Source organism: Equus przewalskii, chromosome 1 (assembly GCF_037783145.1).
Source record: "Equus przewalskii isolate Varuska chromosome 1, EquPr2, whole genome shotgun sequence".
NCBI lineage: Eukaryota > Metazoa > Chordata > Mammalia > Perissodactyla > Equidae > Equus > Equus przewalskii.
The window spans coordinates 157,704,097-157,720,524 of record NC_091831.1 but is presented as its reverse complement, the minus strand read 5'-3'; the positions used below and the strand labels follow the sequence as shown (position 1 = coordinate 157,720,524).

General features: G+C 39.4%; 1 protein-coding gene across 2 annotated transcripts in view; it reads left to right on the top strand.

Annotated features, from left to right (window-relative positions):
- RNASE1 (ribonuclease A family member 1, pancreatic) overlaps positions 1-16,428 on the top strand; it is a 42,925-nt gene that overhangs the window by 3,210 nt on the left and 23,287 nt on the right. For both annotated transcript variants that reach the window (XM_070626557.1, XM_008509408.2), the window contains exon 2: positions 369-531. In XM_070626557.1, coding sequence (XP_070482658.1) covers positions 430-531 — 102 coding nt within the window. In that variant the 5' untranslated portion in view covers positions 369-429. The remainder of the gene's footprint in view (positions 1-368; positions 532-16,428) is intronic.

The window sequence follows — 16,428 nt, the reverse complement described above, 5'->3', positions numbered from 1 at the left end:
TGGAGAGTTCCCTGGCCCCTTCCACCATGTGAGGACACAGTGAAAAGGCAGCCATCTATAAACCAGGAAGTGGGCTCTCACCAGACATCAGATCTCCTGACATCTTGATCTTGGCCTTCCCAGACTCCAGAACTGTGAGAAATAAATTTCCGTCGTTTCTAAGTCACTTGGTATATGGAAGTTTGTTGTAGCAGCCTGAACGGACTAAGACAAGGAGTATAGACAGGGTGGTCAGGGAAGAATCTCTGATGAGGGGAAATTTAAACTGAACCTGATGGACAAGGAGTCAGTCATATAAAAGAACTTTCAGGCAGAAAGAACAGAAAGTGCTAAAGTCCTGAGGCAGGCAAAATCTTGGCATCTTCTAGGTACTTACAGAGGCGGATGTGACTGGGGTGAAGTGAGTGAGCACGAGATGATGACGAAGAGATGGAAACAGACGAAATGCGTAATAGAAAGAATCCAGCTGAAGAGTCAGCAGATGATTCTCCAGGGAACGGACTTCCTGTTATAGAATTGTCATGGCCTCAGGTAAAGGGAAACCTCCAATTTCTTACAGAAAGAGACAACATTGCAGATTATCATTTGAGTGAAATTTGGATCGGTTTACAACAAAGAGTTATCCAAGATCCAACCTGAATAACAGCAGCAGCAAAATCTGAAGTGAACAGCTCTTTCTCCACAGAGACTCTTAAAGCTAGGAGGGTTGTCTCTGAGGTTCTGAGGTGTTCCTGCAAAGGAAAGAATGATATCAGAGCCTCATTACTAGACAAAGAGGAGCTGAGTGACGATTGCCCTGGAGGAGCTATGCTAAGTATTCCAACATTGGCAGTAGTAATTAGGAGGAATATTCATTGAAATAACAGCAGCAGCAACAACAAATTATGTTAAGTATTGACAAATTTTGTACAGATGTTAATTCGTCATAAGTACTGAGAATGGAGAAAAATGAATTGTATTCAAAATGCAAACACAGAGATTTAGAGCAATTATTATAGAGCAATAGAGAAGGGCCGTGAGATGCTCTGTGGATTACTAAGTATAAATGTTGAATCACCTCACATTGTTTCTCTCTCTATAGTTCTCTTTCTGTCAAAAAAGAGGAAGAGATACACTGATCTCTAAAAGAATCAATTATCTCATACATTAGTGATAATGAAATATCACTGATAGAATAAAGAGCTTCTGTTTCATTTTCCCCTTCTTTCTCAGTGGCCTAATTTCCTCCTTTATCTGCATCATTTATCATGGTCTGATCAGTCTGTCTGTGCAGAAAGCAGACAGTCTGTCTGCTATAGGTGCAGGGCCACTGTGTGCAGCCCGCCCAAGTGCCTGACAGCTTTTTCTCAGGAAGGGTTCATCATACTCTATCTCACAGACTGTCTACATGCTCCTGATTAATATCAAGGCTTCCTTCTCATTTCCCTGCTTGTGGCAAACCCTGAAACGACCCCTTCCCCACTATAACCTCTCCTGTTCTACAGCAATGGCTTTAGTCTCTTGAGGTCAGCCACCTCCATCTCCCTTTCATGTGCATTGCAGCCATAGGGATGGGTGGGGTGAGGCTTGTGGCTCTCATGCAGAAGTCCTGGAGGCATAGACTTGGAGGTTATGTGGAAGCCTTTCCTCTGGCACCTACACTTTCCCAGCTGTGTACCATACTGAGACCTTGCCAAGAGTTTCTTTTCTGGTGAACACTTATGCACATTTCAAGACTGAATTTAAGTGTCAACTACTCCATGGAGCCTTCCTTGAAACAATCCTTTATATTCCTTGCACATTTAAAATTTAATTATAGTTTGGCTCGCCATATAGAACTGTAAGTCCCTTGACGGCGGGGACCATGTCTTATTTATCTTTGTATTAACAATAACTAGTGCATAGTAGCTGCTTGATAAAGAATTGTCAAATAAATTAATGTCAAATAAATCTATCATAAGAAAGGTCTATAATGTAGAAGGAAGCATAACGCAACATTCCTGATATTACTTTGCTTTCAGTTTAGTTGGAAAGATCTCATACATTTATATAGGGAGACATCTGAAAATGCCGGGCTAGAAAAGCATGACATGAGCAGTGCAGAGACAGGGGCTCTGCGTTCAGAGGAAGATTAGATCACTCAGGGCTGAAATGGTTGGCAGGTCTTTTGAGTGGTCACGGGGTAACTGTCAAGTTTGAAGGTGAATAGATGGGCAAAATCTCTCCAGACAGCAAGAATGGCAAGTGATTCAAAAGGAACAGTCAGACAATGGTAAATAGACAAATTCGGCTGGAATGGTAAATTTAACCCTGATGCAACACTTTTGTCAAATTTTTTTATCTGTTTATATACAAATTTGTCACTTGGCCCAATAATATCCTTCATAGTGTATTTTTCCCCTTAGTGCAGGTTCCAGCCTAGTGTCAGGTATTACATTTAGTCATCTCTTTAGCCACTTTTACTCTGTAACAGCTCCGCAGTCTTTCTTGATCTTTGAAATTTTTGAAGAAATCAGCATCTCCCTTTTTAATTTTTCTTTTTAAATAGACTTCACTTTTTAGAGCAGTTTTAGATTCACAGCAAAGTTGAGCCGCAAATACAGAGTTCCTATATAACCCCAGACCCCCTCCCAGATGCACAGTGTTCCCCACGATCAACATCTTCTGCCAGAGTGGTACATTTACTGCAACTCATGAACCTCCATTGACATAACATAATCACTCCAAGTCTGTAGCTTACATCAGTGTTCACTTCTCGTGTTGTACATATGTACATAATTAAATCTGTTTTTTCTCTTCTTAACCAATCTTTTGTCAGTTTAATTTGTAGGTCCTCAGGCACTGAACCTAAGAGGATCGAGGAAAATTTTCTTCCTCCCAACATTGCCTCCCCACCTTCCATAATCACATGCCCCTTCTTCTACAGGGCGAACCCTGGTTCTTCACAGCATTAGCCTTTGTTCTCATTTGCTCACTCCTAATACATCTGAAATAGTTTGAGAATTGCTTTGCTCGTACCACTATAATAAACATGACTACTAAAAAGTTTAAGATGTGTTTGCAATTTTTCCCTTACCCCTACCCTGCTTAAGACTGCAGATTTACACTTAAACCATAAAATCAGGAGACGTAATACAAGTCCTTTTGTTCAGTAAGTGTGTTATGCAGCAATAGGTAACCAACACAACGTTGTTAGCCTTGGGTTACACTGTGTGGCACTGGGGCTCAAATTCACGCCCGTGCTTTTTTCTACTACAATGTATTCCACAAAGTCACGCTTGAAGAGTTAAACGGGCATTGAATCAGGAGTGGGAAGTGGTTTAGAGACTGAGATGATAACAGACAGCTAAGCAGGCAGATGCATTTGGCCATCATGGGAGAGCTGTCCCTTTTCCTTCCTTAGGCATGATGGACTGATTACAAGGAGCACGCCCTAAGGAGCTGGAAGGTCAGTGAAAGTTCAGTGCAAACCCCAGACTTCCCCTACTACTCCCCATTCCCAATCTAATTTTAAACGCTTTACTTTGGAAGAGAGCGTTTTCTGGAACTTGAGCAGTCAGCAGCAGCTCAGAAATGTTAAACAAATACTCCAATGTCCGCTGAGAACTTAAGTCAATGATTTTATTATTCAGGTGAATGAGAGATGCTGTTGCTGTCCTCTGAGCTGGCTGACCAGCTTCCAGCTCTGAAATGCCACGTACAATGGTCTGTTTTTCTGAGGTCAGGGTACATCTGGGAGATCTGAAGCTGCTATAAGGCAGCTTCTCCAAGGAGCTTAACAGAGATTAAGGACTCTGGAGAAGGAGTTCAGGAGAAAGGGCTTGACAGAGGAGGCAGGCAAGCCTGCTGCTGCTCTGGCTCTGCTCCCTTCCTCTTCCGAGCCGCTCTTCTGTCTACCACACAGAAGGTAGTGTCCAAAGGCAACCTTCACGTGTAAGGAGAACTGCCTTGTTTAGATATCCTTCCTCAGATCTTTATCTTCTCCCTTTACATCCTTTTTACAATCTTCTCTGTCCCACTTTTCCCCTAGGAAACTCAGGCACTGCCATGGCTCCTGCCATCACCCCTGCGGAGTTATGCTCAATTGTACCTGGAGTCCCAAGTCTCTCTCAGAGGCGTTGAACTTCTCGCTGCCTGTTGCATATTCTGCCAACGTTAATCTCAGTGCATCTGCAATGACTCATGACCTTAACAGATTCCCCAACCCCGGATTTGCCTGCCCTGTATTTCCTGACATGTCCTTCTCCATTTGGGCTGCTCTCCAATTCTATACAAAGATAGAATTTAGAGACCTGCTAGTCTATCCCTCCCTCCCTCTCAATCAAAACTTCAATCATGGCCACTCCCACTAATTCAGAATGGAAACTGAATTTTTAACTGTGATTCTTTAGGAAACCATATCAATACTGGTAATAATAATAATATTATGACATCTATTAAGTGCTTACTATGTGCTCTGAATAGGGTGACTGTGTAATTTACTGTCTGAATTGGGACACTTTTGAGAGTGAAAAGGAGCACTGTCATTAATTATGCCAAGAGAGCAGGCATAAAGAGGGATGGTCCTGGGCCAACGGGGGCATACAGTTTCGTAGTTATGAACCACTGTTTCTTGCTATTACCTCACACAGTGTGGGGCGAGGGAGCTCTCTGGGATGTCGTTTATAAGGGCACAGTCCCATCCATGAGGGCTACATCCTCATGAACTAATTACCGTCCAAAGGCCCCACGTCTTAATACCAACACATTGTGGGTTAGGTTTTAACGTATGAATTTTGGGGGGGCAACAACTTTCAGTCCATAGCATCCTTTGAGTAAGGTGCTTTAATTATCCCCAACTTACAGATAAGGAAACAAACTAAAGAAGTTGAAAAATTACTGATCTTTAAAATAATAAATCAGGACTTTTGTATATAAATCTGCAGTCATCCAGAAAAATGCTAGTCAGTGTTGCAGGAATCATTGAAAAGGTGAACTGAATCCACAGCCCTGTCCAAATCCACCCCAATATATATAGTTAAATTACCCTTTATTATTGCTTTGCCAATTATTCCGCCTGTTTTACAGATGATGAAACTAAGGTCCAGAGAGGTGAAATAATTTTCCCTGAACGTAGCAAAGCAGTCATGAAGCTGCAGCTAATACATTTGGTGTCGTCACTCTACTGGTTCTACTCACATTCTCGAGAGCAATTTATGAAAATAAATAACAGATTTTACGTGTGTAAAGAAATTATGCTTGTAATGTATGTCAAGTTATTCAAGAACAATTCCTAGAGATTAATACCACATTTTAATATGTGTAATGAAGATAAACACTGTAGCTGTGATTTAATGCATAGGAAATGAGCCCTCTTAGTAATCGGTCACAGACTCCTTCCACACCAGGTAACTTGCCCCATGATCTAGAGAACAACAGAGGTGATGCACACCTTCTCAGAACCCTGTTTCAAAACAGAGGTTTGAGGCAAAGAAGAAAAGTGACTCAAGTCTTGCTTGTACAAGTATATTCCACTGCTGAAGAGGACATTCCTATTCTGCTCACGTTCTTGGTCGACTTCCTGGTTTCTCAGCTGCATCCCTTTCCTTATCTGGGACCTACCTACTCCCTTTCCACCATTCGCACAGGCAGGACAGTCTCCTGTTCCTTTAACTGTGAGCTGGATTCCATCTCTCCCCAAGTCTTGGGGCTATGCTCTATCTCTGTGGTCTATTTTCAGTGTCTTCTCCTGTCTAGACTTTTTCCTCAGGAAATGCACACCTCTCCCCAGTCCACCCTATCAAGCTAGTGTACTAATAGCTTCTTTTCACTGTCAGACTCTTTGTTAACTCCATTTCTTTATCTCTGATTTTCTTTCAATTTACTGGAATAAGGATGCTCTGAAACTGCTCTAGCAAATAACCCAGTGATTTCTTAATTTAAGCATCTAATCATCTAATAAAATAATTCCTTCCTAAGCATTTTTTAAAGTTGTAAGGTACATCATATATATGTCAGAGATATCACCATATATATCATATATATAATATATCTATATCAGAGTGCCAAAAACATTTATATACATAAAGTTTAAAGAATATCTGTGAGGCAAACACTCTTGTCACTTTAGCTAAGGTCAGAAATAGAATGCTGCCAGCATTTCCAAAGCCCCCAGCCATGTGCTCTTCCCTGACCAGAAGCTCCTCTTTTCCCCTAGAAGAAATCATTATATTTATGTTTGAAATAGCAATTTCCTTTCTTCTTTTTATAGTTTTATCCCTATGTATGCATCTTTAGACAATATAGTTTAATTTTGCCTGTTCTTGAATTTTATATAAAAAGAATCACATTGCACATATTTTTTGTGGCTGAACTGAACATTATGTTTGTGAAATCAATTCCTGTCACTACAAGTAGATATATTTTTTCATTTTCATTGCTCTATAGGATTCTAATGCACAACCCTGGCACAATTTGCACGGTATATCTTTTTTTATTTTTTCATTCTCAAGTTTTCTGTGTTTGTAAGTTGTTTAGTGTCTCTTGTGAGTAACATAAAGTTAGATTCCCCTCCCCCCCATTTATCAATCTTGTCTTTTAACTGGACCATTTAGTCCATTTATATTTATTGTAATTATTCATCTTCATCTTCCTCAGTGTATATCTACCACCTTATTTTGTCTTTTCTGTGTGTCTCATTTGTCTGGTATTCTACCTCCTCTCCTTTCTTCCCTTCTTTTGGATTAGTTGTGTATTTGTCAGTCATCCTATGATAGCCATTAAGGCTGTTCACAAATGTTTAGTTCTCTTGTTCCAGGTAACTAGAAGGATCCTACTTCCTGTCCCTTGTACTTAGATATACCATCTCCGGCCAAAGAAGTGCAAGTAGAAGTGACAGGTGTCCCTTCTGGCAGAAGGATTAAGAGCTGGCATGGGGGTTGCCTTGTTCTCTCACCTCTGCCTCTGTGACTGTGACAGTGTGTGTCAAGATGAAGCCTGTGTCAGCCTGTGTTTCCAAGTGACTATAGTGGGCAGAACCCCTGGGCTGGAGCAGGACGGATATGTAATAGAAATAAGAAATAAACTTTAAGCCACTGAAATTTTGAGGTATTTTTTTACTGCAGCACAACTTGGCCTATCCTAACTGATCCACGTTCCAGTTATTCTCTCTGTTAGTTTGGAATTCACATGATGTGTTTCTATTCTTTTCATTATTTACCTTAGAAATTCCAAAATGCATACTAAACATATAAAAGTCTAAAGTTAATCAATACCTTTAGTCATCTCTTGAACACTTGACACTTTAGAACACTCCCAAACTATGTTAGTGATGTAAATTTTAATTTTATGTTTTTAATTCAAGACATTTTTGTTTTATATAGTAAATACACTATATATAAATATATATAGCATATTTGTTGTATAATAAGATACTGTTTTACATAGTCAAAAATGTTTTTACATTTACTCACATATTTATTATGCTCTTTGTTTGTTATTCCTTCCTGAATTCCAGACTTCTATCTAGTAGCTTTTCTCTTCAACCCGAAATACATGCTTTGAAATTTCCTTTAGTGAAGGATTGCTAGTTATAAATTTTATTAGGTTTTATTTATTTCTTTCTTTTGTTTGAAAATGCTTTATCTTGCCTTCATTTTTAAGTAATAAGGTAGATAATTCTAGGTTGGCAATGATTTTCTTTGAGTACTTTAAACTTAATAGTCCCCTATTTTCTGGTTTCCCTAGTCTCCATTGGGAAGCCAGCTATCAGTCTGTCATTCCTGTAGAGATAATCTTATAAACCTCATAGTCTATATTTCTCATTGTACTGGATATGCCTCCTGTGTTCTTTGTAAGTAGGTCACCTAAGCCAGAATCCCTAGAGTCATTGCTTCCCAGGACTTTTGAGCCCCGTTTGCTGTTAGATATTCCATTAGTAACAAAGGAGGACCGGGAAGACACTTTATCTGCCCTTTTGCTAAGACCTCTTATTCAAATGTCAGCGATTTTGGTCACCTATGAACATCTATGGACAAAAACTTGAAACTCAGAAAATTAAGATAGAGTCATAAACTTTTAAGGTTAAACAGGAATTGATATTTTAAAAATTATTATTTCTTATTTATGTCTTACTCCTGAAATATGAAAATAAATGCCCAGTCCACTGTATTTTAGTTAATCTACGTTTGAATAGCAAATCTATTTCTTTCTAGCCTTAACTTTGGCAAGTTATTTCACTTCTCTGAGTTTCCTCGTCTGTAAAATAGATGTGATAATAACATATATCTCTTAGTGTTGTTGGGAGTATTAAATGAAAAATTAAATTTCTGCGTAAGACAATGTAATCCCAGTTTTCTACTTGATGTCTCTCTTTCTCTCATCACCCTAAAACAATCAATCACCAAGTTCTGTAGTTTTACCTCTTTCATACCTTTAACTGTCTACTGCTTTTCATTCCTGCTGCTTATTTCAGACCATCACCTTTTCCTCTAGGTCATTTACTGTAATTGCATCTGGTCCTTCCCCGCTGTCTTTTCCAGCTGCACTAGCCTCTGACTGCAGCCACACAGGTCCTCCAGAGCTTTCAAGGTTCAATGAGTCATGCCTTCCCTCATCTACAGATATTTGAATTGCTGCTGCCTTTGCCTGGAAAACTCTTTCCCTCAACATTACTTTACTCCTACTCATCTTTCGGGTCCCCACTCAGCTATGACTTGCTCTGTGAAACGTTTCCGAATCCCACAAGAGTAGGGTAAAGCACTCCTCCTGCGTGCTCTTTAGCACTGGTAGTCTTTGTCTCGTAGCATTTTAATTTCCTATTTACTTGTTTATACCTGCCTCTGGAGTCAAGGTCACTGAGGGCAGGAACTCTGTGTGATTCACTCTTGTATCCACAGTGCCTAGCACATCCCTACACTGGGAAAGCTCTCAATTAATGTAGCACGAACAGAGGTACTGCCGATAAGCTACTCATCAGCCCCTCACCTCCGTCCTGTACTTAGGCAGTGACTCCATTTTGTACTCTGGACTCTATCTTGCTAAAATCATGAAAATTGGGGCTGGCCTGGTGGCATAATGGTTAAGTTTCCCCACTCTGCTTCGCAGCACAGGGTTCGCAGGTTCAAATCCTGGGTGTGGACATACATACTGCTCATCAAGCTATGCTGTGGCAGTGTCCCTCATACAAAGTGAAGGAAGACTGGCACAGATGTTAGCTCAGTGACAATGTTCCTCAAGCAAAAAGAGGAAGATTGGCATGGGTGTTAGCGCAGAGTCAATCTTCCTCACCAAACACCCCCTCCCCACACAAAACCATGAAACTGTGCTGACCTTGCTGACTTGCCAAAAGGGAGATATTTGCTGAGAAAAGACCTTCTGAGGGACTGTGCAAAAATAACCTTTTTCTGATATCAACAAGATGTCCTTGTGTAAGCCAATGAACTGTAACGTAAATTTGTCCTCCCTAACAAACAACTGAGGCGATTGTTCTGGGCTCTCCTTTTTGCTAATAAAAACTCTTGACCTTTACTCCTCAGGTGGTACTTTTCTGGCTGCTGCCAAAACCTGTGTTTCCCCAAACTGCAATTCTAAGATCCCAAATTAAGGCTCTCCTTTTGTTTTGCAGCTTCCTCTTTTTTCTAAGTTGACAAATGTTTCTTGGAATTAGTGTATTGCTTCTGGACTCCATCTTCTTCTCTTTTGTTTTCACTTCCTCTGGCCCTTTACCAGGCCAGACTACCGAGGACCACATCCTCACCTGTCCTTAAAAGTATCTTCGGTGATCACTCAAGACCATCCCAGTCATGCCCTTTGTCCTCGACTTTCTTGTGCTCATTCTCATCTCTGGTTTTGACTATTATGCAACATGCTTTCATTTGAAATTTTGACTCAGGTCCTCTTAGATTTAGAAGTCCTCTGTCTGGACTTCTAAAAAAAAAGTTCTATTTTTTTAACATGATTTTTTTTTCATTTTAAAAAAAATTTTCAAATTTACATAAAAGTTGCAAGTAGAGTTCTAAGAGCTTTTTTTTCTTGAACCAATTGATACATAAGCCAAATTGAAGACATGATGCACACCACCTGCTGCCATCCTCTCTCCGCACCAAATACACCAGTGTGTATTTCATACAAACAAGGACATTCTCCTACTTAACCACAATCATCAAACAGCCACAAAAATCAGGAAATGAACATTGATACATTACTACCATCTAATTCTCAGATCCTATTCAAGTTTTGCCACTTGCCTCAACAGTGTCTTTTACAGCAAAAGATTTTGGTTCAGAATCACATGCCGCTTTTAGTTGCAGTGTCTCTTTATTTCTCTTCAATCTGTAGCAATTCCCCAGTCTTTTCTTGACTTTCAGGACTGACAGTTATTTTGTAGAATCTCTCTCAGTTTCGGTTTGCCTGATATTTCCTCACTATTAAATCCAAGTTATGTATCTTTGATAGGAATATCAGGGAAGTAGTACTGTGTTCTTCTCGTTGTGCCTTATTAGGTGGCACATGATATTTAGACTTGCCTTATTACTTATGTATTCACTTTGATCATTTATTAAGATAGCGTCTGCCACGCTTCTCTGCTATAAAGTTATTCTTTTCTCCTTTGTGATTAGTGTTGGGGGGAGGCAGCACTGGGAAACTACGTAAGTATCCTATTTCTCATCAAATTTTCAATTTATTCATTTATTTATCATATCAGTGTGGCCTTATGGTTTCTCATTTTTTTAAGCAGGTTATAATCTGTTACTATCATTGTTTATCTTGATGCTCAAATTGTCACAGATTTGGCCACTTAAATTGGCTTCTATGTCCTTTTGACTTGTTCCTTTCATTCTTTGGGTACTTCCTTGCTTTCTGGCACAATAAGATGTTCTAGGCTCATCTTCTATGATCCTTACACCAGAATGGGATCAGCCATTTCTCCAAGGTTCTTTTTAGTTTAGTGTATGATATTTAAAAGCCAAGTTCTGGGTGCTAAGTGTGCTTGTCACTATTGCAGTGTTGCTATTCTCATGCTCTCTTAGTGAACACATCTAGGAAAAATATGAATGTAAATTCACACACACATTTACATATCTATTTTATATCAATTTTGAAAACTATGACTTCACAGTACTACTTCCAGTTTCAATCCAACACTACAAGTTTTCTCCTAGTTTTCTTTCCTTCCACATTTGCAACTCTTGTCTCCTAAATAAGATAACTGGATGCAGATTTTCTTAAAATGACTATTTGTTTGATAAATCCCTGAAGGTATCTATAATGTGTCACAATGGCATGAGAATTATTTTGAGCTGAAGATACTTGAGAATCAACAAACACTGGAAGAGGTTTTTTTCCAAACTCCCCTTACCTACCTAAAAACAAATCCTCCAAAAAATAGCTCAATTGTCATAAATCCCTTCCTCTTCAGTTTCATCAGTTAGGGAAAGTTGACTCTTATCACACAAGAGGAGATGAGAAGAGAAGTTGTCCACACCTAGACATTGTCATGATCTATCATATCTCCCATATATTCTCCCAAGGGTTCATTATCTTTCCTAAAATTTATTTGCTCTCCTGTAAGTGGCCTTTCTTCTCCTCCCTTTCCCCTATTAAGATGGTAATATAAGCTCTCAAATCTCACCATTTCTCTGGGTGTTTACCACTTTCTGTGATGTTCCTGGGTACGTACAATTAAAAATTAATAAAATTGTATGCCTTTTCTCCTGTTAATCTGTCTGTTGCCAGTTTAACTCACAAGCCCCTCTCCTCCCCTAGGTCACTGACCCTAAGAGGGTAGAGGAAAAGCTTTCCTCCTCTACATCCCATCATGTATAATGGATCTCCTATTGCCATCTTTGTCCCCTCCCCCATGTGGATGCCCTCTTGACTCCTGTGGGGGATCAGAATTGGCCACCCCAAAATGTGTCTCTTTGGCATGAGGATTATTTTTGGCTGGTTATTTTGTTAAAAACTGAAGACATAGGAAAAGCTCTGAAAAGCAAGTAGAAGTTACCCTTTGTAAGAAATATTTACATTTATAAGGAAAATCTGCATTTGTGGAGATATCTTCCTCTCTGTACAAGGAAGAGCAGGATGACTTTATCTCTAGAAAGTCTTATCAATGCAGAAGGCAAGGACTTAAATCTGCATAATAACCTTACTCTTGTTTACTGTGTTTTTTCTGGTAATCTCCCATAACTGACTCCTCCCACCTCCAACATCCTCCTTTGGCTTTAGCTGAAGATGCTATTTAAGATGACAATCTCAGCCATTTTGGCAAGTTACCCAGTTTTCCTGTGTTTCTCCCATGCATACATGTTATTAAAGTTGATTGATTTTTCTCCTGTTATTCTGTCTCACATCAATTTAATTCATAGCCCAGCCAGAAGGACCTAGAGGGTAGAGGATTTGTCTTCCTCCCCTACGTTCCACTTGGTCTTTCACACCCCATGAAAAACTAGCCTTTATGTGGATATTCTTTTCACCCCATGTGGGCTCCCACACCTCTAATGGGGTCTCCCCTCTCCCTCCGCAATGTGGATGCCTTCCTCTTTCAACTGTGGCTCTGACATCCCACACCGGGTCACTCCTCTATTCAGAAGTAGGCACTTTGCTGTGCCTCATCTAATGGTTGTAGGAGTGAAACTTTCAGAGAGGGAGGGGAAGAGAGTTCTGCTAATGTCTGAACCTTAGTATACTTATGATGTTCTTGGCCTTTGCCCCATAGAACCACCCACACTGCCCTGACCAATCTAACCCTGGTAAAAAGAGGAATGGGTTTGCACACACTTTCTGAAAACTGGAACCTTAAAGGCCCATTTCCAGTCTTCTAGAATCTTTTTCATTCTCTATCTTTTATTAAAAATTGGGTATAGAAGAGGGGTGATGTCAGCATCATGGTGGAGTGAGCTCTCCCCATAAATTCTCCCCTTTTAGAAACAACAAAAAGGACATTCATATTCCAACAGAGGACATCCACACAACATAAAAGATGTCTGAGAGACCCACAAAGCCATAGGTCAGAAAGTGGAGGTGCTGGAGCCCCCCTGAGGAAGTGGAACAAAGTAAGAGAAAGCTTCCCTTCCTGCCAAGGGCAGTGACCCAGTGACTGTGCATGGCTCTGAGAGGAAAGGGGAGAAGGGGTGGCCCTCTGCAGGAATACCATTGCTCTCTGGGGTCTCTCACAGCTAGGAGAAAGCCTCACACAGAGGTGACTAGCTATCACAGGGGTGCCTCCATCACAACACCCCAGGAAAGCAGATAGGAGGGCAGAGAGAGAAGCCCCCAAGATCATGTAGGAGAAAGAAAACGCCCTTCCCCCCGACCCCCCGCCTGGCACCCCAGATCAGCAGCGGGGAGCTGAGCGGGGGAATATGAATATGAAGCTTTTGACCCCACCCAATGGCAGCAAGTGGAAGTGGCGATCAAATACTACCACATTGAGGAAGCACAAATCCATGCTATATGGCATATGAACAAATATATTAAATCACCAGACCAGAAGGAAAATGACAAGTACCCAGAAATCAATCTTGAAGACACAGAAATCTATTATCTAAATGACAGAGAATTCAAAATAGCTATCATAAGAAAACTAAATGAGTTGAAAGAAAATGCAGATAGACAGTTCTAACGAATTCAGGAGCTATTTCACAAAAGAGATTGAAACTATAAAGAAGAACCAATCAGAAATATTGGAGACGAAAAACACAATGGATGAGATAAAGAATATGGACTCCCTGAACAATAGATCTGATATTATAGAGGACTGAATCAGCAATGTTGAGGACAGAAATATAGAAATGCTTCAGATGGAGGAGGAGAGAGAACCAAGATTAAAAAGAAATGAAGAAATTCTCCTAGAAATATCCAACTCAATTAGGAAATGCAATATAAGGATTATAGATATTCAAGAAGGAGAAGAGAAGGAGAATGGAGCAGAAAGCTTGTTCAAAGAAATAATAGTGGAGAACTTCCAAACCTGGGGAAAGAGCTGGAAATGCAAGTGAAAGAGACCAACATATCTCCTAACTATATCAATGTAAAAAGATCTACTGCATGGCATGTAGTAGTGAAGCTGGTAAAAGTGAAAGACAAAGAAAAAATACTGAGGGCAGCAAGGCAGAAGAAAATAACTTACAAAGGATCAGGCTTTCAGTAGATTTCTCAGCAGAAACCTTATAAGCTCGGAGAGAGTGGAATGAGATATTCAAATCTCTGAAAGATAAAAACCTTCAACCAAGAGTACTTTACCCAGCAAAAATATCCTTCAGATATGATGGAGAAATAAAACTTTCCCAGATAAACAAAAGCTAAGGGAGTTCATTGCCACAAGACTGCCCCTCCCACCCCAGCCACAAGAAATCCTTAAGAATGTCCTCATACCTGAAAAAAAGAAGAAAGGGGTTACAAAGTCCTGAGTAAGGAGATAAACATGTAGACAAAAATCAGAAAATTGTAATTATCCATCAGAACAGCTTAGCAAACCCTCAAGCATAACATTAAAGATAAAGGGAAGGAAAACACCAAAAATAAATATAATCTTGTCATTTTAACCACGAACTCACAACACAAGATAGAATAAGATATGACAAAAACAACTTAGGAGGAGAAGAGGAAAGGGATAGAATTGGCTTAGTCTAAGGAAATAAGAGGTTATCAGAAAATGAACTGTCCATCTATGAGATTTTTCATACAAACCTCATGGCAACCACTAAACAAATAAGTAGAACATAGATACAAATAATAAATAAGGAGAAAACTAAGAAAACCAGCATAGAAAGCTACCTAACCAAATTGGTAGTCTGAAATGCATGGGATGAGAAACAAAGGAAATGCAAGAGAACTGGAAAACGAGCACTAAAATGGCAGCATTAAGCCCTCATGCAGCAATAATCACTTTGAATGTAAATGGGTTGAATTCTTCAATCAAAAGACACAAAGTGGCAGGATGGATTAAGAAACAAGACCCAAAAATATGCTGCCTCCAGGAACACATCTCAGCTCCAATGACAAACACAGGTTCAGAGTGAAGGGATGGAAGATGATACTCCAAGCTAATGGCAAACAAAAGAAAGCAGGTGTTGCCATACTTACACCACACAGAGTAAACTTCAAGATAAAACACATAAAGAGAGACGAAGAGGGGCAGTATATAATCATCAAAGTAACACTCCACCAAGAAGACATAACAATTATAAATACCTATGCACCCAACACAGGAACACCAAAGTACATAAAGTAACTATTAACAAACCTAAAAGGAGATATTAATGACAACACAATAATAGTAGGGGACCTCAACAGTCCACTCACATCAATGGATAGATCATTCAGACAGAAAGTCAACAAGGAAATAGTAAAATTAAAAGAAAATATAGACCAGATGGACTTAATAGATACATGTGGAACATTCCAGTGAAAAACAGAAGAATACACATTCTTCTCAAGTGTGCATGGAACATTCTCAAGGATAGATCATATGCTGGGAAACAAGGCAAGTCTCAATAAATTTAAGAAGATAAAAATAATAACAAGCATTTTCTGACCATAATACTATGAAACTAGAATTTAACTACAAGAAAAAAGCTGAGAAAGGGACAAAGATGTGGAGACTAAACAAGATGCTACTGAACAACCAACGGGATCATTGAAGAAATTAAAGGAGAAAAAAAAATCTGGAGAAAAATGAAAATGAAAACATACCACACCAACTCATATGGGATGCAGCAAAGGTGCTCCTAGGAGGGAAATTCATTGCAATACAGGCTCACCTTAACAAACAAGAAAAATCTCAAATAAGCAATCTTAAACTACAGCTATCAGACCTAGAAAAAGAAGAACAAATAAAGCCCAAACTCAGCAGGAGGGAAATAATAAAAATCAGAGCAGAAATAAATGAAATTGAAAGAAAAAAGACAGTAGAAAGGATCAATGAAACTAAGAGCTGGTTCTTTGAGAAGATAAATAAAATTGACAAACTCTTAGCCAGACTCACAGAGAAAAAAAGAGTGAAGTTTCAAATAAATAAAATTACTAATGAAAGAGGAGAAATTACAACAAGTACCACAGAAATAAAAAAAGATTACAAGAGCATACTATGAAAACCTATATGCCAACAAATTGGACAACCCACAAGAAATGAATAAATTCTTAGACTCTTACAACCTCCCAAAGCTGAATCAAGAAGAAATAGAGAATCTGAATAGACCAATCACAAGTAAAGAGATTGAAACAGTAATTAAAAGTATCCCCAAAAATAAAAGTCCAGGACCAGACAGCTTCCCTGAAGAATTCTACCAAAGATTCAAAGAAGATTTAATACCTATCCCTCTCAAACTCTTCCACAAAATTGGGGAAGATGGAACACTTCCTAACACTTTCTACAAAGCCAGCATCACCATGATACCAAAGCCTGACAAGTACAATACAAAAAAAGAAAACTACAGGCCATTATTGCTGATGAACATAGATGCAAAA